The sequence below is a fragment of the Xylona heveae genome (genome assembly GCF_001619985.1).
Source record: "Xylona heveae TC161 unplaced genomic scaffold L228scaffold_6, whole genome shotgun sequence".
Lineage (NCBI taxonomy): Eukaryota > Fungi > Ascomycota > Xylonomycetes > Xylonales > Xylonaceae > Xylona > Xylona heveae.
The window spans coordinates 208,543-229,728 of record NW_017264198.1 but is presented as its reverse complement, the minus strand read 5'-3'; the positions used below and the strand labels follow the sequence as shown (position 1 = coordinate 229,728).

The following is a 21,186-nucleotide window of genomic DNA, read 5'->3' as shown; positions in this document are numbered from 1 at the left end:
GAGAGACTTGAGTTTGAATGGCATGCAATTTTCTAATACAGTTCCGCAGCTCATAGTGAAATTATCAAATTAATTCTATAATATAGTGCTGTTAGGTCAAGTCCGAGGTCTTATAAGTACGCCAGATCCGAGCCCGAAATGCCATGCCACCAAATGCTATGCTATGCTATGCAGTAATAATGTAACACTTGCAAACGCCATTCCCGTCGGAGTGAAGATTTAATAAAAATTTCAGCTTAGGAGATGAGATTCGCGTTGAGAAAACAGTTGTGCTGCTCCCAAACCCGCCGCTTGAAATGAATCGACGTGCCGTCATTCCCTCGTCTCAGTATGCTCATTACTCCCTCGTGTCGCAGAAGGTACAGGAGTCCCATCGGCTGTATCTCTGCCCAGTGTGAGGCTTTTCACTCTGTCATCGAGGTCATCAACCACATCACTGGTGAGACCAATGTCCGCGTCAATGCTGCTGGCTTTAGGTTCGCCTCGTGACTCTTGTTCCTTATCGTCTTCGTTTTCCTCTTCACCATCCTCCTCGTAAGCATTGTCATCCTCATCTTCCTCAGACTCATCATTATAGTCATTTGACCTGAAGGCTTCTCCAGCGATATCGTCACCCTCGATACTTTCCAAGATAGATTCATCCATGTCCCCGGTCTCGTCCAGTGTCCTCTGGGAGACAAAACTTTCCCCAAGGTTGGTCACTTGATCGTCTTCATCAGAACCTTCGCTCCCTTCATCTTCGCTATGAACGCTTCCTTCCTCCTCAACATCCTCCTCGCTATCTTCACTTTCACTCGCAGAGAAATCATCCAGCTCGAGAGGTGTGTCTCTCCAATAGTTGAAATCGGTGAACTCCTCACCACCTTCCTTCACCAAAAGCCCTACAGGAGGGAAGAAATGATCAATAATTTCCCGCATGGAAACATAGCTACTCCTGTATTTGTTCAAGCTGAGGAGATCCAAAGAGACCTCTGCATTCGAGTTGATTGTGAAGATACGATTAGACGGTATGTTGACAGATCGGTAGCTTAGGGCATCCGTGAATCGATTACCAAAACCAGCATAGAATGGGTTGTGCTTCTGACCAAAGAGATTTAAAATGTCTCGTAGGCATGACATTTTAAACACTTCTGGCTTGCGAAGGTAAATTTCTCGTCGTAGGGCAGCATAAGTGCGATCGGGGCTCAGAATCACGGGGCCTTTGGGCAGTTTATAGCCTTCTTGAACAACCCCATTGAGATATGCTCTCGTAGTGTCTGCCTGTCCAACGGACCGACTGGTGAGGTACATGATATTGTAGCCGTTCGCCACAATGTCCGTATACAGTTTTGCGACCCCGACATGGGTCCAGTCACGGCCGATCATGTTCAACACGTGGCCCAGCGCATCAGACCTGGCAATGCAAGTTAGTTAAAAAAAAATGGCCTGCCGCATTTCTCCTTGCTGAGCGGAACAACTTACTTGGTTATCGTTCCGTCAATGTCGGAGATGACTATTGGAACGTCAAAAGACCAAAGGTAGATGAAAGCGTTGCAGGTTGATTTGTTGACACTGAAGCTCATGGTGTTGACGCCGGGCTTGAGATTGAGAGCTTTCAGCTGCTCACTTGTGAGACGAAGAGTTTTCGCATAATTACGATTCGGATCACCTGCTGTCGTCGCATTTGGAGTTTTGGGCGGCGTTACGAGCCCATCAAGGGCACCGTCTGATTCCCGACGCTGCCGGTCGCCAGGACCTTCAATTGAGGGCGTGCTGTGCTCACCATCGCTGTGGTAACCTGGATCGGACGCGGCGTCACTTTGAGGCCTGGCTGAACCACTGAGCAGCGCGTGAACCGCGCCAGCTGACTTCATTGCAGCTTCTTTAGCTTGTTCGCTGCTGTAGATCCACAGGTTTCCGTGCTCATCGGCACTAATGAGGGCTCCAATATCATAGCTCCCTTCTAGCTCCTCCGCAAGGATTTTGCGAGCGAGCACTTCAGCTCGCAGCGAATCCTCGTCGTTACTCTTATAACCAGTCATATCCAACATTAAATCTCCCTTCTCAGTTACGTGGGTTGGGATATTTGACCCCGAGAACTTTTTAGAGAGGGAGATGGCTCTGTTGATTGCCTCAGAAGTTGGGACAGGCGGTGGGCTATTAGACCTTCCGGAACGTTCTTCCCCTTTCTCCAAAGCTTCTTCGGTGGTCTGCGTTGGCGCGATGCTGAGTGCTTCGGTAGATTGAGAGGCTCTGAGGGTATTTCCAAAGGGCTTTAAAGTCGTTGGAAGAGCATCAGCAGAAGCGGCACGCTCTATAAGAGAGGCGGACGTGGGGATTTGATTGGGCCAATCGTCGGTCATGGATGATTTGAGTAGGGCGTCAGGTGAACTAGATAGAGGAGTTATGTTGCCTTTCAACAATCGTTAGACCTGGATTGCCAGCGTGAAGTGTCGTCATGTTCAACTTACCAAGGTCGCTCTGCGCTCTCCTCTCCGGAGACAAGATGGGAATGCCTGCTTCTGCCCTTCGAATCGCCGCTGAGCCATTAAAACCCTTGCCTCCTGTTTCCAAGTCTAGATATTCAGGTTCCCTGAGGGATGAGCCATTGTCCAATTCGGCAGGGAGGCTCTGCGGGCTCATGGCTGGAGTAATCAAAGGGGATGTCTGGAGCGCGGCGGGAACGTCGTCTGCTGTTTCAAAGACGAAGAACGCTTCGCCGCCTTCTCCCAGTTTCATGGAATATTCCTGCTTGACTCCATTGACCCTGAATTCAACCTTTGTCACAGTCAACGGCCGGGTTATTTTCTTGGACAAGACAGCTCGAACCCACCTTCTTCTCAAATGGTCTGAGAAGAGAAAACTTCCCGAAGCGGACATGAAAGGGAGAACATGCCAGAGAACCTAGTTCAGTGTAAGAAGCCGGGCAGGTTCGCAGAACTTCAAAAAGTGCTTACCATCTTCTTGCTCCACAACAATCACATCTATAGCACCTGACAAAGTGGCGGGGTTGATAGAGTTCCATGTCTTGGAGACTGAGCCGGAAATGCTCCGGACATACTGCATGACGCCGGCGAACTCAAGGGCGGACTCCTCGGAACGGACGAAACCAAAAGCAGGTCGAAGTCCACAAGATCCAAAAAGTAAAATCGATCAATAATTTTGCGCTGTTCTTCCGAGATATGCTCGCTCGCTGCCATAAAAGGGCGAGTAAAGCGATTGCGCTCAGATATTCAAGGAGGCGACCAAGACAGGCAGGCTGAGTGGTGTGTCGCAGATCACATGCTGAAGGCGAAAACAGATACAAACGGAATGTCTAGTAAAGACTGCCACACACGAGTGGACTCGACGAGCCCCGCTGCCGCGTGTTTGATGGTATGATGGTTAGCAGTTGGTGACGAGAATGATACTGGAGATGTGGTTATGTTGGAGCCTGGAGCTGCAGCAAGCTTTGTGTGGGGAATTTCCGATGGGTCTCTTGGGTCTCAACGTTAAACAGCTTTGGGGCGGCTTCCGGGTTGACGTATCTTAGTGGAAAATCCCAAGGGCCGAAGGAACTGACGAGGTTGGATCTTTAGGTTCAACATTGCTCCATTTTATTCCCCGTTTAACTGTTTGATGGGGAACACCCGCACACAGCCGAGTACCTATTCAGTACTTGGCTTAACTTTAGTTACTGAGTGGTTCGATTAAGTTCCCACCAAGTATTAAACTGGAATGGAAGATTCCAACCAGCGAACCATGACTCTTGGCTTGACTGCCGGCATTTCCCGGTTACGTTTCACTATACTGCGAACAGATTCAATCTCATTGCCCAGTAGAGGCTTGAGCTTGTTTATACAAGGATTATATGAGTTGCTTCATATTTTTCTTTTTAATGAAACAAAATACATCGCATCGATTCCTAGTATGAATCGAGTAAAAATATTCCTTATAGTTAACGTCCATATTACTTTGTACTTGGGATATATTCCGGTCCCCAACTGGGTATCACGTGCGCTCGCTTCGGCTTGCTGGCGGATCGGCAAAACATGTCGCTGTAGGGCCGACCCTCCGCATCAGAAAGAAGTGTGAAGTCGTAGAGAAACCAGTAAACTTGACAACAGTCAAGCGGAGGGCAAGCAACGAGTGAATCATCGGGACGGCAGGGGTCGATAAGGAAAGCTTGCTGTTGAGTACCCTGACGGAGGACCTCGGTCTTTTCATATCTTGTCGCTGATTCGCGCACCCTGATCTCATGGTTTCGATATTGTCCACATGTCTCTGGTCGCATGGCTTTCGGGTCAGCTCCCAGACCTCTCGCCCGAGATGTTTGCGCTGATAAATTTACTGGCTACCGTGACTGCTGTCGCATGGTAAGTGTCAACGGATCCAATGGGGCGTCCCGCATTGCAATCACTGGGCTCATAGTTTCACTAGGCTGTTGTATCGAGCATGGCTGGTCTTTCAGAAGCCGCTGCCTGAACTCATCGAGGTACTGGGCTTGGATGTTCCAGCAGCTCCAGATGTATCACTGGCAGGCATCAAGTCGGACTCTATCACACTCTACTGGAAGTTGCCCGAGAATCCCAATACCGTTGTCAAACATCTCATTCAGGTCAATGGAGTGGTTGGTAAGTGCTTTTCCAGTCTTGCATTGTCATGATCGCCGCTGACAGCGCTCTGATCAGTGGGTGAGTCGGCCCGACACGAAACGTCAATAAATGTTACTGGACTCAAGCCCGACACCTTCTACGTGGTACGCGTAATTGCCACCAATCCTAGCAATTTCCAAACCCCCAGTCCTCTCATCAGATTAAAAACATGGCGCAACAAGGAAGGGCCAGATCATCTTCTCCCCGGCGCCCTCTGTACCGGAGAGAAGTCCAACAGTACCCCAAGCGCTGGGGACGAGTCTCCAGGTGTGAAGGCCCATGGCACGACCTTGGAGACTGCAACGGCAGTCCCTACGGCGCCACTTATCACCAGAGACCAGAGCGTGACCTCTCTGCCCAGCAAGCGATTAGGTGTAAGCAGACGACAATCACCGGCGAATACTTCACTTGATCAATCGTCAACAGCGCAAGTTGGACTGGAGCCTGAGCCTGAGTCGGAGTCCGAGCATACTGTTCAGGAGCTCACTGAAGTGCTCGAAGGATTGCGAAAAGAGCAGGAAGAATCTGACAAGCAAGCCGGGGAGGAAGAGGAGGAATTCCAAAAAGGAAAGTCTGCTCTGATTCAGGAACGCGAGCAGCTGAGGCAGGCCTTGAAGGAACGAGAAGACGCCAGCGCCGACCTTCGAAAGCAAGTGGCCAGCCTTGAACGTAACAACCGGCAGGCACAGGCTAGGAAGGTTGCCCTTGAGAGGACACTGCAACAGAAATTGGATGAACGAAACAAGATGAAAGAAGATATTCGCCGCTGGCGTCGAGATATTGAGGAGATGCGGCAGTCTCGCGAGGATATCGTTGTAGAACGAAATGATTACCTTGAAGCGTCGGAGCACAAAGTCGAGGATTTGCGGAAGGAGACTACTGAGAATCTTGCGGCGGTCAAGATGTTGGAAGAAGACATTCGAGAAAAGGGCATCCACATCAAAGATCTCGAAGAAGCAAAGAAGAAACAGGAGGAGAAGGACGAAGAGGAGGCTCGAGAAGCAGAGAGAATTGAAAAGGAAAAGGATCGACAATGGGAAGCTAAGCTACGTGGCTTGCAGGCTCAGTACACTTCCGCATGGAACACTCTCCAGCAGGTAAACGCTTTCTATCGCTATTGACTGAATCTTGTTTGAAGTTGACTTCTTTTACAGGCGCAAGCAAATTATCAGCAAGCTCAAGAACGGCTGAGCTTCCTTAACTCCCGCTTGAACAATGATCCAGTGCCCATCAACTCCATCTCCGGTTCTGAACTCGATCTTGCTGGGAAGAAGAATAAGCCAAAGAGGATTCGTCAACGCAAGTCTCGCACGAACACGTTGTCATCTACCTTTAATGATGTCCCAGGTGCAGATAATCGGTTCTCTATCTCGACGCCAGTTAGCATTCCCAACATTTCGCCTACGTTCGCATCATCTTCCCCATTTTTCAATATGAGCAATGGCATGGCTATCCCTGGCACTTCAGAAGAGCCCGGTATGACCCAAGCCGAGCGTGATGCTCTCACTGGCGGTGCTCCAATGAGTCCGACTGCAGATGCTCTGCTTCCTCGAGACCTACTCGGCGACGAAGACATGCAAGGCTCGCCGATCAAGCCTTCCTCTGCAAACACGAATGGCTTTTCGGGGCTAGGCCCCGCTGGGCTCGACCCCACCCTTCGTGGACCTACATCCCCCGTTTCTGATGGCAGCTCGCCCAGCGTGTTTTCTAGCCCAAGGGAAAGTTTGAACAATTTACACGCGTTTCCCACAGGGTCCGAGGGTCTGGTCGACGCAGATCGACGCTCGGTTCATTCTACTGGCCCATCTTTTGGAATGGGCGGTGCCTCTGATACGAACCTTGCCGGATCAAGGCGACTGGCAAGTCTCTTTGGCTTGAATCGACAGCGAGGAAAGACTCTTCCAAATGAACCTCCTGTTTTGGGGTCCCTCAAACCTGGCCAAAGTCAATCTTTCCCACGAAATATCGATCAAGGGAACGGTGAACTTGATCCAATTGGTACCCGACGGCGACGAGGCAGCCATTCCGGTAGCAGCTGGGTTAGTCCGATGATGACGAGCTTACTAAACCGAAGTACAGCCATCAGTCATGACACCAGTGGGGAAGATGCTACTGGTCCTGTTAAGCACACACCAAGTCGCCGCCGCCATTTCAACATGTTCAGCTCCCGCTATGATCCATTAGAGCCTTCAAAGTTCTTTCCCGAGGCCCCTGCGTCACGAAGGACCTCGTCGGATCGCCCGTCGATTGAGACTACAAGCTTTCCTCGGCCTTCCTCTGATAACCAGCCGTTTGGATGGCCTACGACTGAGACGCCCATTCACAGGAGTAGTCCTCTCGTTCCTGACTGGTTTGCATCCGAATCTTGGTCGCGAACGCCGTCTCGGAGGCCGTCAATACAATACGGATCATCCAGCAACCTTCCGCTAAGCATGACCCAACTCGATTCGGATCCCTTGCAGAGCGCCATATCTCGACACACGCCTCCACCCGCTCCGATTGGCACTCGACCGCTGTCCTCTCAAAGACCCATTACACCGAAACTCAATCCAACGGCGCCGACCTTTAGGACCTTTTTTGGTCTCGGCGACCCTAGAAACGTGGGCCAGGAGGAAGAAGCGAGCAACAAACAAGGAGATGAATCTTTGCTGGATTTTATCGGTACTTCGCCGTCAGACTCGCGCAAGTCAAAAGACGCTCGGTCAATCAAGACTGCTGATTCAATAGCAGAGTCATATGATTCTCTTGAGCAAGCCATCTCAGAGCCGTTGACTTCGTCGCTCGCTAGCTCGAAAGACAAGGAATCTTTTATCCAGAAACTCACTCGCAAAGGCAGCTCGGGGATGTTTAATATGCCGTGGACGAAAGACAAGGGAGGACTCTTCAAGAAATCTGGCGACTTGGGAGGTGGCCCATATGAAACGGACGAGGAAGCAGCGGCTGGGGCCAGTGACAAACAGATGGATCGCAGCACTGAGAGCATCCCCGCGACCAGCGGTCACAGTCCTCATCCGTCTAGCGGCGGTGGGATGAGCAGCATTTTCAAAGGGTCGTTGCGCAGGAAACAGAAAAAGGACGAGAAGGACAGAGCAATAGTGAACGAAATGAGCGAAAAGGCCAGCGCGACGGGGGAGGAAGCCGATGAACATGGTCATTTGTAGCTCTGCAAATATTAAAACGATATAAAGCAAGCCATTGGAACTAGATTAGCATTTGATTCCATTCTTGGTGCTATTAAACATCTACTCGTGATCAGTTCTCTGTAAATTTCGGACCCGTAGGTTTAGCCATCACGTTTAGTTGCGCCCCCTTGCGCGCCATAGAATACATAACAGAGTCAGAACCCCGCCTGGCATATGCTTCAATGAGAATCTATAGAACAGGGGTTTCAAATAAACGATGTGCCCACGTACGTATTGACATCCTCTGACAGCACACGGACCTACAATGACTCGGGAAGGCATTCCGTTTCCATTCGTTACTCGGTCAGAGCGGGACGGCAGGAGTTCGAATGCTCGGGTAAGTCTGTCCGAGTAAGAAGTTCCCGTAACTTAATTTGCTTATCGTGCTCCGTCATCGGTGATAAGGTTGGCAGCTTCAAGCACTCATTTATTTACTGGTCTCACCTTGGTGACTGCCAACGATTGTCCAAAAAGTAAATGTGGGAGAAACAGATTTCAGCCAGCGCGTTGATCACACACCGTCTCAACCGTCAATCTTCTGATTTAAATTTATAAAATCACCACTTGGCAGACCATCGATATCTGAAATACCTCTAAATTCTTTGACAACGGACCGACTATGTTAGTCCTTAATAAGGAGGAGATTGCAGGTATTCTGCACGGTCTATCGCCAGAGCAGAGCCATGAGATTCTTGATACGTTCTGCCAGATGCTGGCGGATTATTCAACACAAGAAAAATCCGAAGGGGAAGATCATCAGAAGACCATCTTTCAGCCTCTTCGCGCGCGGATAACGACCCCTCTAAAAACCACGACACTATTTATGCCATCCTCGACGACGAATGTGACTGGCATAAAAGTGGTGTCGATGCCACCTGCTGGCGGACTGAATAGCGCCCTTAACATCTTCAACCCAACCGGTCACATACAGGGTCTTCTGAACGCTGCAGATATTACGGGTTTTCGGACGGCCCTAACCAGCATGATTATCTTCTCCCATCACGATTGGCAATCATCTGTCAAGGAACCTATCAATGTTGTAGTATTCGGAGCCGGAACACAAGCGGAGTGGCACGTTCGACTTGCACTTTTACTCACACCGCCCGGGACGATCGGCCGTGTCACCATCATCAACCGCAATGCAGAGCGTTTGGAGCATTTGAAAGCTTGCCTCTTTGAAGAACTCCATGCACGGTACCCAGAGGTACAATTTGAGGTCCTAGCTCGTGTGCCGCAGAATGAAGATCAAGTTCGGCAGAGGCTCGTAAAGAGCAACGCCCTCTTCTGCTGTACGCCTTCTACTTCGCCACTATTTCCATACTCTTATCTGGAAGGGTCAAAACAAGAGGAACATACTAGATACATCTCGATGATTGGTTCTTATCAGCCTCACATGAAGGAGGTTGACACCGCGACACTACTTTCTGGCGGGCCCACCATCTATGTCGACAACAGGGAAGCCTGCCTAGAGGAGTCTGGCGAGCTTGCTGACGCGAAGGTCACAGGGGACCGGCTTGTCGAAGTTGGCGAGTTGCTCACTCAAGAGCGGGGTGACAGACGTGCTGGGGTGTCTCCCAGCTGGGCAAAGTGGACTGGCACTCGTGTGTTCAAATGTGTCGGCATGGGTATAATGGACGTGCTTATAGGCTCAGAGTTATTGCGAATTGCAAAGGAGAAGGGCCTTGGGACGGAAGTTCCTTTTTAATTCGAACGAGATGATGAATTTTAGAACCTGAAGTTCTCGAGATATGACCGCCTTGGATACAGCGGTTGCTATAACAGTATTTGAAGATTATACTCAGTCGAGTCTCCGCTTACCTTGCTTAGGGTAGGAACATTACGATTAGGTCTGCCCTTGGCCTCGAGTGAAAAGTATCATGCTCGTGGTTGACACCTAGCAAGTCCAAGAAGCGAACCCCACAATGAATTTGAGGGAAATCGAAATAAAATATCAAATAATACACTAGATGACCACTGTTGCCATTGTAGCTAAGTGACTTTGCATGATGAACTTGATTTTATGATAAATACCCTAAAAATGATTCCGAGAGTCTCACTGTTGACACATTGTATGATCATTATGCTGTATTGTGTAATGCCCTTTGGCCCCTGAAGTTGTGGCTGTGACTCGGATATTCCCGCCCCACGCGCTACCAATGAATGAAACAAGCCAAAAGCCTCAGCCCTACAACCAGCATTTGGCACCGCTCTTGAAAACGCAGGACTTTTTCGAAAATGAATAGCCTTTGCTTCCCTTGAGCGCCGAGACTTTTTACATTCGTTTCGATGGGATCTCCACTTGTGTATCAGCAGTTACGACTATGAGAATCGGTGTTCGGCTCATCATTGCCGCAGTTCTTCTCATCGCGATTGGGACTGTCTGGCATATTAGACTGTATGATCTCTGGGATCAGAATCGAGTACCGGACTACATCGCCAGCTCTTTCCATCCTTACAATGACCACGCTACCCTGAAGCAGTCGCCTATGGCGCCGCAAGACAAGGTCGTTGTCATGACCATTGTCGGGAACGAAAATGTTGACTGGGTCAAAGAGAGACTTATTGGGTATGCGCCGCTTGCGAGCACGAACTCGAGGATTTAATTTTTCTCTCTAACTTGTTTTATTTGTAGCTGGCAAGCAGCCATATACGATCTCAATAATGCCACTGCGGTCCTCAAAACACCGGCGAATAAAGGCCACGAGGCGATGGCGTATTTGACCTACGTTATTGACCATTATGACTCTCTCCCGTCCACTATCGCCTTCATGCACCCGCACCTCGACGGCTTTTTCAAGGCTTGGCATGTGGACACGCCGCACCATGACAATGCGGAGTCCTTGAACAATCTCCAGATAGACTTCATCCAACGCAATGGCTACGCCAATCTGCGCTGTAATTGGAATCCGGGTTGTCTCCAAAAACACAGATACAATAAGCACGTCACGCCAGATCTTTGGGCAACTCTGTTCGGTGGTGAAAGACCACCAGAAGTAGCTTCGGCTTGCTGCGCTCAATTTGCAGTGTCGCGAGATCAAGTCCACAAGCGGCCTCGGGAGGATTATATCAAATACCGCCAGTGGGTGCTGGACACTCCATTGAAGGATTATGAAAGTGGACGGGTCATGGAATATTCATGGCATGTCATTTTCGGAATGGACCCCGTGTAGTAAGTGCCTTTGCTGCTGATGTTTGACTATCTCCGGCTAATATCCTCCATCAGTTGCCCGGACGAAAAGAAGTGCTATTGCGATGTCTATGGACAATGTTAATCACCTCAATTAGCCTAGCGGTGCTGTTCATTTACCACTCACCAAAGAGAATTTCTGTATTACATTAAATTTAGAAGTAGATATGTCTAGAAAATAAATCGCCTTCTTATCTTATTATGAAACGTGCTATTTCTACTTCCTTTTCTAACCTACCATTTGAGTTGTCGTAGAATGTTTCTACGTTTGATATTCATCACTCCCCATGGGTGAATATATCATTCACATTAAATCAAAATGTTCAATATCACTCTCATTATTACTCATACCAAAAAGAAAGACAAAATAAATGCTTAAGAAATCATTGTAAGTCATTTATGTGACCGATATACCCTACACGTTACATTTCCGTCTCTACTAATATGCAGTTCGACAGACTAAACGGACAAGTTTAAGCGAGGTACCACTTCGCTGCCTCGCGTAAAATTTCCAATGAGCCAAACCACCGAGGCACGAAAGTTTATCGATTTCGAGAGTTTCGACAACACCGCTTTCTCCATTGCATGTCCGACTGAGGAACTGGAGTACGTAGGACATACTGCTCCTCTTCAGTCTGGATATCTCCAGACCAACTGCATTTATCTACTCTTCCTACGCCATCCTTTGCCCCGTCGGCTCATTCTTCAAAATTTACAGCCGCAAAAAAAGATCTTCCCCAGAATTTTGAAGGCACTCGAAGCCGAAATATCACCAGGACCGCAACCGTCGAACCGCAGAGTCGAACATAGCATATCAACCCCAAATCAAGGCCCAATAAAAGAAGATTGACCGAATACATAGACTGCCACAATGTCGTCCATGCGCAACGCCGTCCAGCGGCGGTCGCACCGCGAACGTGCTCAGCCACTGGAACGTGAGAAATGGGGACTTCTCGAGAAGCACAAGGTTCGTCTTTCTCCTTTGCTCATACAAAGACCCTTTGCCCCCCTAAAATTTGCTGTTATTTTACTTCACAATGCTGGTCAAAAGCTAATGCTCTGTCTTAACCTTAGGACTACTCGCTCCGCGCCAAAGACTTCAATGCAAAGAAAGCTCGTCTCCGCGTGCTGCGGCAAAAAGCCGCCGAGCGCAACCCCGACGAATTCGCATTCGGCATGATGCGCTCTCGCACCAATGCCGCTGGCCAGAAAATCACCGACCGAGGAAACAAGGCGCTGAGCCAGGAAGTCGTGCAGCTCCTGAAGACACAAGACGCAGGGTACCTGCGAACCATGGCGCAGAAAGCGCGGAAAGAACGGATGTCTCTTGAAGAAGGATTCGTGTTGCCCGAAAAGAATACACGGGCCGGGGATGATGACGAGGACGACGAGGACGAGGACGACAACGTCGCGCCCGTTCGCCGCATTGACGAAATCGGCAACGCTCAAGACGAAGATAAGGACGAAGACGACGAGTTTGACTTTGGATTCTCTGCGCCGAAACCTAAGCCGCGACGGACAGTCTTTGTCGATTCAAAAGAGGAACAAGCATCGTTTGATCCAAAACTAAACCGCCGCTCGTCAGGCCTAGAAGCCGGGGCCAGTGACGCTCTGAAAGGTCAAGGAGCGGCGAATGATGAAGTCGACGAGGACGACCAGGACGAGGCAGAAGATGAAGATCAAGAACAGCAAGGGGGAAAGAAAAAGTTTATAAGTGCCCGCGAAGCACGCAAGGCCCTCGAAGCAGAAAAAGAAGACCGCGCTCTCCGCAAGCGCCGGAAACGAGAACAAGAGATCCGCAAAGCCCGACTCGCCGCCGCACGGAATCGCGAACAGCAGCTCATGATTGCAGAGCGCGAGCTCGATTTGCAGCGCGCCAAGATGTCGAATTCCGTCGGCGGCGTGAATAAGAATGGCGTCAAGTTCAAGGTTAGAGAGCGGAAGAGATAAAGCCTCAAGACCCCGCTCTTCCCTTGGCGTAGTGCTGGAATCTAGTCATATTACCTAGGGACCTTAGTTAGGTCTCTTTTTCATTGTCGCCGCCCAGTCCCAGGCGGTATTATCTTAATTGGTCCCTTGATCGCCTCCCAGTCCCAGCTTTGGTCATGTTTCTCATTCTGCCTCTTTTTCTCTTTCTCCCCCTTTCAGTTCTCAAATAAAAGAGCTGCCGCATGAAAGACTTGCCTTGTTTAAAAAGTTTGTTACTATTTTGTTTTTTTCATGTATGTATGTATATTTGTTTCTTGCATAATCGGCGTTTATTTTTTTTTTTTTTTTGTCTCAAGGGTGATACGCTTAGGATATTTTGATACATGTTTAAAATGTTTGTTTTAGAGGGAGGGAAACTGTAATGTGATTATATCTTTCTTCTTTCTTCTGTCTTCTTTCTTCTATTTATTTGGGGAGGATGTGGTCTCTTTATTGCGGGATGTAGATAAGGTATATAGTAGATAGAAGAACCATACTATCAATTCTACTTGTTCATTGTGGTCTGTAAGAGCAGTAACAACAAGTAATATGCAAATAGGTCACATATGCATTGGGAAGAACAAACAATCTAGAGACAAATAACAGAGTTTTGTATAAGTGTACAAGGTAGCTACAACACACTCTCTTCGAAAAACTACTGCATCTTTAAAATAAAAACATTCCAAATCTATCGAAATCGGGCTTGAAACCCCCGACTTTGAGCTTTACAGAGAACCATGATCTCCGCTGATCGTCCTAATGACTTTACAACCACACAACCCGTTTTGAAAGCCAAAGGAAGAGACAACAGCCATGGAACTGGAGGGGGGTAAAAACGCAGTGGAAAAATTACAGCTTTCAACGCTCCAACTCTTCTCTTTCTCTCTCTCACACAGACACCACCCAGACAACATGCCCCGTTATGGTCATTTAAGCATTGCGAGACATGTCGTTGCGGATACGCTGGTAGTCGAGCAGACCCTCAATGGAACCGACGGCGCTGATGGCAATGTCCTGGTCCCAGAGCTTCTTCTGGGCAAAGGCCATGACGTCCTTCTCGGTGATCTTGTTGATGGTGCGCTCAACCTCCTCGGGGCTCAAGTGGCGGCCAGTGGTGACAATCTGGCGGCCAATGTCCTCGGCAACGGCGGTGGTGCCGTCAAGAGAGAGGAGCATGGAAGCCTTGAGCTGAGCCTTGGCACGCTCGGTTTCGGCCTCGCTGACGTTGAAAGAAAGACGAGACCACTCACGGAGGGTGAAGTGGACAAGGTCGTCAATGTTGGTCAGGTTGTCGGTCACGAGGTAGATACCCCAGAGACTAAAAAAAGGAAGTTTATATTAGCCAACTGAGACTTATTTTTGGGGAGGGTAATTCGGAATGTACAACAAAACTTACCCAGTGTCGCTGTAGCTGGTGGAGAAGCTCATGAAGCTGTTGGCGAGGTTGTGCTGGTGAACGAAGCTGCTGAGCTTGCTGCCAAGGTAGGGAGCGTTGCCCATAGTGCGGTCCCAGTTGCCGACGATGGCCTGAGTGACCAGGGCGGTGAAGTAGTCCTCGTCCTTCCAGCTGACACCCTCAACGGCAATGGCAATGTTGGCGGTGGGGATAGTGTCGTCCCGAATGCGGACCTCGGAGCCAATAAAGTCAGGCTTCTGCTTGGACGCAACGGAAGTGCTGAAGCTCGTCGAGGGCAGCTTAGAGAAGTGCTTCTCGGCGAGGTCGACGAGCTGCTCGTGGGGGACACCACCGGCACCGACGAGGACCATGCGGTCAGCAGTGTAGTTCTGCTTGATGTAGCTGGCCAACTCATCGCGCTGGATGCTGGCAATGTTCTCCTTGGGACCGAGGATGGTACGGCCGAGGGGTTGGCCCTGGAAAGCGGTAGCGTGAAGGTGGTCAAAGACGACCTCCTCGAGTTGCTTGTCAACCTCCTCCTGCTCACGCAGGATGACATCGCGCTCACGCTCGATGGCACTGGGCTCAAGCTTGGAGTTCTGCAGAATGTCGGACAGAATGTCGACAGTCTTGGGAACGTCCGAGTTGAAGGCCTTGGCGTAGTAGACGGTGTTTTCTCGCTATTAAAAGTGTTAATAAGGTTGTGCTGGACGATAGCCAAAATCTTCTTTCTCTCTCTCTCTCTCTTGTAAGGCCGAGCGTACCGAAGTGTAGGCGTTCAGGTGGCCACCCATGTTCTCAATCTCCAACTCCAATTGGTGCTGGCTGCGGTTCGCGGTGCCCTGTTCATCTCATCAGTAAATGGGTTCAAGTCCTTGGAAAAAAAGTGTTTCTCCCACCTTGAAGGCCAGGTGCTCAAGGAAATGAGCGGTTCCATTGGTCTTGTCGGTCTCGGCCCGGCTACCAGCATCAATCCAGACACCAACGGTCGAGGTCTGCGCGTAAGGAGAGTGCTCCGTGGCGATCTAAAGGGTCAATGGCATCAATTGAGCTGCTCTAAAACGTTCAAGGGATTCTAGGACGCACCGTCAGGCCGTTGGAAAGGGTGGTAGTCTCCGTCCTGCCCCGGGTGGGAGTCGCAAAGGTTCTCAACGACTGCAGAGGCCGGATGGGAGCGCGAAAGCGAAGCCCCCGAGAGAGGTTAAAAGCCAACCGCCGAGACGCCATGTCTGGATGAATTGACGAGAAAGAGGTGGGATTGAGGTGGTAAAGAGGGAGGAGGATGGCAGAGACAGAGCTCCAAAAGTGATATTATCGACTGCCGTTCTTCGCGAGAGGATTGAGGAAATGCCAAGGATGGGTCTTTCGCCTGCGTACTTTTCGGGTGGCGGCGTAATCCAAGTCACCAACGAAAAACACATTTAATCGCTTTAGGCACCATTTGGACCAATCGGATCAAAGCTATTATGCGTTTGGTGAGATATCCCGTCACCTTCACCCGTTCCCGAGTTTATTACACCCGAGGCAAGTTCGTGAAGCAGTGAAGAAGCTCTGTGTTGCAGCAGTCTTTGGCCGGCATCGTGAGCAGCCAGGCAACAACAGTGACAGCGACAAGAATAGCACAATTCCATTGAGCGGTGTTTATACAGCCGAAAAATAATATCTAACCATGGCCTCGATTGTCCGTCCTTCGCTGCTGCGTCAGGCATGCAGCGCCGCTCCCACTGCTCGCATGCTTTCCACTCGAGCCTCGATCAACGCCAGCCAGCGAATTGCTCAACCTTCTTTTGTTCGAAGCGCTGTGCCCACGCCTATGAAGGCTGCTGCCTTCCATGCATCCGCAAAGCGCGCCATTCTGCCTCCTGGACCTCGTAAGATTCGCATTGCCTAAACAGCGCGGGAAATATCGCTAACCGTTGTTTTTTCTTAGAACACGTTGAGGGCACCGGTACGCTTCGAAATGCTCTGAGACATTCATGATATACATTTAATTGACAGTTGTCCCTAGCGAATGACCCTGTTCCTGTCCCCCCGGCGGAGCCCACCCACGGAAGCTATCACTGGACGTTTGAGAGGTATGGGCTTCTGCAATATCTACTTGGGCCTTGATTTGACATGGTGTTTGTTATAGAATACTTGCCGCCGGTTTGATTCCCCTGACGGTTGCTCCTTTTGCCGCCGGCACCCAGCACCCGGTCCTTGATGCCACTCTCTGCGCATCTCTTCTAATCCACTCTCACATTGGTTTTGAGTAAGTTTCGATTGCTCAACAACAGCCGCCCCGACATCCATTGACAATGTGCGTTCTAGTTCCATGGTCATTGACTACATTCCCAAAAAGAGATTTCCCAAGTCTCGTGCCCTTTTCACCTGGGGCCTTCGAGCCGGCACCGTTGTCGTCGCCATTGGACTCTACGAGTTTGAGACCAACGATGTTGGCCTGACAGAGGCAATCAAGCGTGTTTGGACGGCATAAATGACTTTTTATTCTGTTAATTTGGTCAATTGCGAGGCGATCTTTTCGTGACAAAGCAGCACGATGCGTGATTCTGCGGCTGTATATTCCTCCTTAGTTATGAATCGATTACTTTTCTTTTTAGAGGCCTGGAATCCGGACAAACCCCGACACTTTTCCTCATCAGGTACTATATTCGGTGCATAGGTAACACTCCGACAAGTGCTGTGGAGCTTGTGGTCGAGTCATTCTGGATTAAAGCTACCGTCTGATACAGAGTTGTGTTTCTGCTGGTTGTCCTTGCAAAGGATTGCTAAATATACGTATAGATGTTCAAACAGGAAATGCCGCTCATGCTAGCAGACCGAAAAAACCTGAGGAAAGTTCAAACAGAAAAAGAGATATCATTAGCTCTCACGACATTTCCATGCAAGTATGCATGTAGACTCATCGGAAGATTGCCGGACCGCTCATGGTTTGCCAGCATAACGGCGGTCCAAAGACGTGTTCCATATCCGGCTGCGGCTGAGCTTCTGCCATCCGCTGCGACAAGGGATCCTTCCCTGATGCAGGCCCGGTTTGGCATCCCTGTTCTCTTGCGTAGCGAGTGGATGTAGCAGTCTGATTTTCTCTACAGTCGCAAAATTTAATCCTGGCTTTTAAAATCACGTGGGTTAAGGTATTGTGTAATGATCTTGTCTCGGAGAAATATTGATACTGGCATGGTTCGTCCTATCGCTTGGTTTCGAATGATTACCTCAAGGGCAGCTAAATTTATTGCGTCAAGAGAGTTAATTTTGCCTGAGGGATTTAACCGTGCACAGAGTCTAGCAAAAGTCTGGTCGGTGGTGATTGATTTGCGGAAAGGAGACTCAGCCTCTCAATATCCATGCAAGCGACCTGCCTCAATAGGCGCCGTGCAGGGGGGTTGTGGGCGAGCACGAACTGAAAATATATAGCGAACAACCAATGATAAGAACAACCATGTTTTAACCACCATGGTACTACGTCCCCACCTACTATCCTTGGATTTTGAAGTATTTCGCTGCAAATGAAAGCTAAGTGTTAGCAAGTGTTAGTTATATTGAACTAATTCGAAACAATCGCAGGGTCAAGAAACAATACAATTTTCTTTGCAGGGTTTAATTGAAGGGCAGATCACCGCTGTTTAATGCGATCATTCGACCCATGATGGTACAAGAAACGCTTCATGATCATGGGGTGAAGCTTCAAGGATGAAGGTATACCAATTGGTTGCTGGCCATGCATTCGCTGCATAGCCCAACTACCGAAAGATGCATCCTTGCATATCTGTGCCGCAATCCTCGAAACTTTACTGCCCACCCTGCAGTCAAATGTCCTTGTCGTACGTTTGGAAACCCCACTCTGGTCCAAGCCTCCAAGCAAATATGGCAGCAAAAATAAGGTAGGTACATTGATCTTGGGGGCGGTGCGAGGCCTGCAGCAAACACCATCGTCATCTGGAAAATGCTGGCAGAGGCACTCTTGGTGTTATTTAAAATGCAACCATCTTTCTCCCCATTTCAATCTTCTGTTCAAGCATTAACGACATTCGACCAAACCAATCAAGCAATCAATCCACACTTTACTTCATTTATTGAATATCCTCTATCATGTCTAATTTTCCAGGTGCGAAGTGGGACCCTATTGAGGTCCTGAAGCTTGAGCCGGTGAGCTATACCTGCGTTGGCTGGGCGCCCTCACAAGGCCGCAGATGCCGTAATCCCATCGCACAAGCAAACAGATGTGCGGCCAGCAATCTTCTCGCGATGATGGCCTATCAATCTCCATCCGCTTCGAAGCTGACGGACATACTTGACGACCTGGCTCACCGCATTCTGTGTAAACGGAACCACCAATACCAAGCAGGGGATATGGTCATGAAATGGCAACAGATGATCACCATGTACAAGCAATCTATGAGGGCAACTCCGCCACGGACTACCTCTCAGCATGTCCCTACGTCGAGGCAGAACTATCTACCTTCTCCTCCAGCTTCTCCTCAACAACAGCTTGTTCGTCATTCGGGGGAGGTGTATTATACAGAGCGCGAGTCTCTTGATATTTTCGCTCCAGTACGGCATCCCAGATCTGGATCTTATATCTCTACAACGCCTAGGGCGTCCCATGGGACTGCGCGTCGACAAGCAACTATACCGGACACAGGCAGACATTCTACTACGACCGAACGTCAGCCCCAGAGCAGTCGCCGACAGCGACATACCAGACTTTTGACGCCTCCTGAGAGCGAAGATGACTCTGAGTCTGAATACGACTCTGACTCTGACTCTGATGATGACGACGACGACGATGACGACGACGGCTACGACTATTCAGACAGCATTCCTGAATACAGTGATGCGACGTCTCACGCCTCGCTGTCCACCCAGCGGTCGTCGAGGTCGTCAAACTCTCGTTCCACTCGTACAACTTCATCACGGGAAACACCCCGAGGGCTCCTCATTAATGACCGGACTGCTTCATCCCAAAGGACTGCCCCTGTTCCAGCCCGAACTTCTTCCAACACTACTACTAGTAGAGCAGCTCGAACCACGACTTCTCCTCCATCTACTCCATCTACTCCAACGCCAGTTTCCCGGCGCCCAGCCGTTCGGCGTACAAACATTGATACACCAACGTCCACCTCTGCCGCTTCATCCACTACCCCATCTACCCCTTCTCCTTCTATTGTTACCCCTTCTCCTTCTATTGTTACCCCTTCTCCTTCTATTTCTACTCCTTCTTCTTCCGCTATATCCACACAGTCTGTCCGTTCTGCATCTCCCGCTCAATCATCCACCAGTACACGATCCTCTACATCAAGAGCATCGTCAAACAATCATACCAATACCTCCACGGGGACAGCCACCTCACGCAGTCCTTCCAATCCAACTACCACCCCTGCCAACCAACCTCCCACCACCAGTACTCCAACTCCTTCCCCATCTGCCTCTACGCCCAACGCCGCCGCCACCTCGACGCCCACCGCCACCGCCAGCCCCGCAGACTCCCCTCCGACAGCCACCCGCAAACCAATCACCGGCGACTGCGCCATCTGCCACGAGCCTTTCGAAGACAATGACAGTCTCGTCTGGTGCAAGTCCCAGTGCGGCCAAAACTTCCACGCGCCCTGCTGGAATGAATGGGCCGATTGCATTCGTGCGACTGCGCCTGCCAGGACGCTCAAATGTGTTTATTGGTATTTCCCCTTATACAACCTCTCTCTCTCTCTCTCTCCCCCCATATATCTCCGAGCCAATCTGCGAGCTCATTCATGCTTGTCGTTATACAAGACTAACTTTGGTAAATCAACAGTCGAGCACACTGGCGCGAATAGATGCCATGAGTCCATGACTCATGAGGTCTTCAGTTTCCTTCATCATCATCATCAAATCATCAATTTTCAATCAACGACGTGATTATCCCTTCCTTGTCAACCAATCATTCGACCGGGCAACCCTTATGAGCTATACACGCACGTTTCGCTATTGTCGGAGCTGCGTGTTGATGAAGTTACGACTTTTTTCTCGTTTCATCTTTACCTTCCAATTGGTATCATATTTTGCCCATTACCTTTTTGTCTTAGCTCTAGTATTATTTTTCTCTACATCATCTCTCTGGGCCTCTGGCTTTCTACTTTTGCGCCTTATTCTTGCTTGATGCTTTTTGAGTCTACGATACTTCAAGGCTCTTATTATACCATGCTACGTCAATGTATTTATGATGCTCATATCATGTTACTGTACTTATAACGCCTAAGCCCAAAGCTCGCGGCTCGAGGTTCAAGGCTCAAGGCTCAAGGCTCAAGGCTCTTATGAAGTCATGAATTCATGGCTGAACGATTCTCATCGCTTATGGGAATGGAAAAGGGTCAGAATATCAGAAAGGTAGCATTGATAAAAGCGTATTGCTGCAGCAGGGGATTCAAACTCTCCGTGACTCCGTGTAATGAGTAAATGTGCTCAGAGTCTCAGACCGTCTATATATGCTAGTGAAAGTCTGAGGAATCAAAGACGTAACCGACAATCTTGTTTTGAGCAGCATTCATAAAGAGAAAGAAAATCAATAAAGACAGAAGGAAAGAAAAAGAAAAAAGAATCAAGGAGAAAAAGGAGCAGAACGTAAAAAGCGCGCCAAATGGCGTTGCTATTGCAAGACGAATCTGGGTCGAGGCCTATAACAGAAAGGTTGCCCACGCTCAACGATATCTAGAACGCGCCTCTCAGTACTGTCCCACTGGCCATAAACCTATGACTGTCTACCACGGCCTGACTCTTTTCCCGCCGTTGATACTATAACTGAAATACATAACCAAACACCATAGCCACACTTTCCACTTGTGCAGACTCGCTGGAGGATTTGAA

The 21,186-nt window shown here is 49.4% G+C and overlaps 8 protein-coding genes across 8 annotated transcripts; 6 read left to right on the top strand and 2 right to left on the bottom strand.

Annotated features, from left to right (window-relative positions):
• Positions 1 to 15: 15 nt before the first annotated feature.
• Positions 16 to 3,522, bottom strand: L228DRAFT_247639 (LNS2-domain-containing protein). The gene is made up of 5 exons (XM_018332693.1): positions 2,937 to 3,522; positions 2,813 to 2,883; positions 2,451 to 2,757; positions 1,462 to 2,392; positions 16 to 1,393 (listed from the first exon to the last, which is right to left on the bottom strand). The coding sequence occupies exons 1-5, from the start codon at positions 3,043 to 3,045 to the stop codon at positions 313 to 315; spliced, it is 2,499 nt and encodes an 832-aa protein (XP_018187583.1). The 5' UTR covers positions 3,046 to 3,522; the 3' UTR covers positions 16 to 312.
• Positions 3,523 to 4,053: 531 nt separating this feature from the next.
• Positions 4,054 to 7,961, top strand: L228DRAFT_247638 (hypothetical protein). Its single transcript, XM_018332692.1, has 4 exons — positions 4,054 to 4,334; positions 4,399 to 4,592; positions 4,650 to 5,710; positions 5,768 to 7,961. Exons 1-4 carry the CDS (start codon positions 4,237 to 4,239, stop codon positions 7,772 to 7,774), a joined length of 3,360 nt encoding a protein of 1,119 aa, XP_018187582.1. The 5' UTR covers positions 4,054 to 4,236; the 3' UTR covers positions 7,775 to 7,961.
• Positions 7,962 to 8,282: 321 nt separating this feature from the next.
• On the top strand, positions 8,283 to 9,500 carry L228DRAFT_261262 (NAD(P)-binding protein; the record flags this gene model as incomplete). Its single annotated transcript, XM_018334315.1, has 1 exon — positions 8,283 to 9,500. Exon 1 carries the CDS (start codon positions 8,415 to 8,417, stop codon positions 9,498 to 9,500), a length of 1,086 nt encoding a protein of 361 aa, XP_018187581.1. The 5' UTR covers positions 8,283 to 8,414.
• A 500-nt stretch (positions 9,501 to 10,000) lies between these two features.
• On the top strand, positions 10,001 to 11,107 carry L228DRAFT_247637 (hypothetical protein). The gene is made up of 2 exons (XM_018332691.1): positions 10,001 to 10,361; positions 10,428 to 11,107. Exons 1-2 carry the CDS (start codon positions 10,117 to 10,119, stop codon positions 10,963 to 10,965), a joined length of 783 nt encoding a protein of 260 aa, XP_018187580.1. The 5' UTR covers positions 10,001 to 10,116; the 3' UTR covers positions 10,966 to 11,107.
• A 411-nt stretch (positions 11,108 to 11,518) lies between these two features.
• On the top strand, positions 11,519 to 13,268 carry L228DRAFT_283218 (hypothetical protein). The gene is made up of 2 exons (XM_018336092.1): positions 11,519 to 11,949; positions 12,057 to 13,268. Exons 1-2 carry the CDS (start codon positions 11,854 to 11,856, stop codon positions 12,930 to 12,932), a joined length of 972 nt encoding a protein of 323 aa, XP_018187579.1. The 5' UTR covers positions 11,519 to 11,853; the 3' UTR covers positions 12,933 to 13,268.
• Positions 13,269 to 13,385: 117 nt separating this feature from the next.
• Positions 13,386 to 15,599, bottom strand: L228DRAFT_247635 (mitochondrial processing peptidase beta subunit mitochondrial precursor). The gene is made up of 5 exons (XM_018332690.1): positions 15,433 to 15,599; positions 15,246 to 15,371; positions 15,111 to 15,188; positions 14,347 to 15,026; positions 13,386 to 14,268 (listed from the first exon to the last, which is right to left on the bottom strand). The coding sequence occupies exons 1-5, from the start codon at positions 15,571 to 15,573 to the stop codon at positions 13,881 to 13,883; spliced, it is 1,413 nt and encodes a 470-aa protein (XP_018187578.1). The 5' UTR covers positions 15,574 to 15,599; the 3' UTR covers positions 13,386 to 13,880.
• A 416-nt stretch (positions 15,600 to 16,015) lies between these two features.
• On the top strand, positions 16,016 to 16,822 carry L228DRAFT_239046 (mitochondrial succinate dehydrogenase cytochrome b560 subunit D; the record flags this gene model as incomplete). The annotated part of the gene is made up of 5 exons (XM_018331108.1): positions 16,016 to 16,217; positions 16,277 to 16,294; positions 16,355 to 16,421; positions 16,478 to 16,597; positions 16,657 to 16,822. 5 exons carry the CDS (start codon positions 16,016 to 16,018, stop codon positions 16,820 to 16,822), a joined length of 573 nt encoding a protein of 190 aa, XP_018187577.1.
• A 1,613-nt stretch (positions 16,823 to 18,435) lies between these two features.
• On the top strand, positions 18,436 to 20,159 carry L228DRAFT_268521 (hypothetical protein; the record flags this gene model as incomplete). The annotated part of the gene is made up of 2 exons (XM_018335149.1): positions 18,436 to 20,021; positions 20,138 to 20,159. 2 exons carry the CDS (start codon positions 18,436 to 18,438, stop codon positions 20,157 to 20,159), a joined length of 1,608 nt encoding a protein of 535 aa, XP_018187576.1.
• Between the last annotated feature and the right edge of the window lie 1,027 nt (positions 20,160 to 21,186).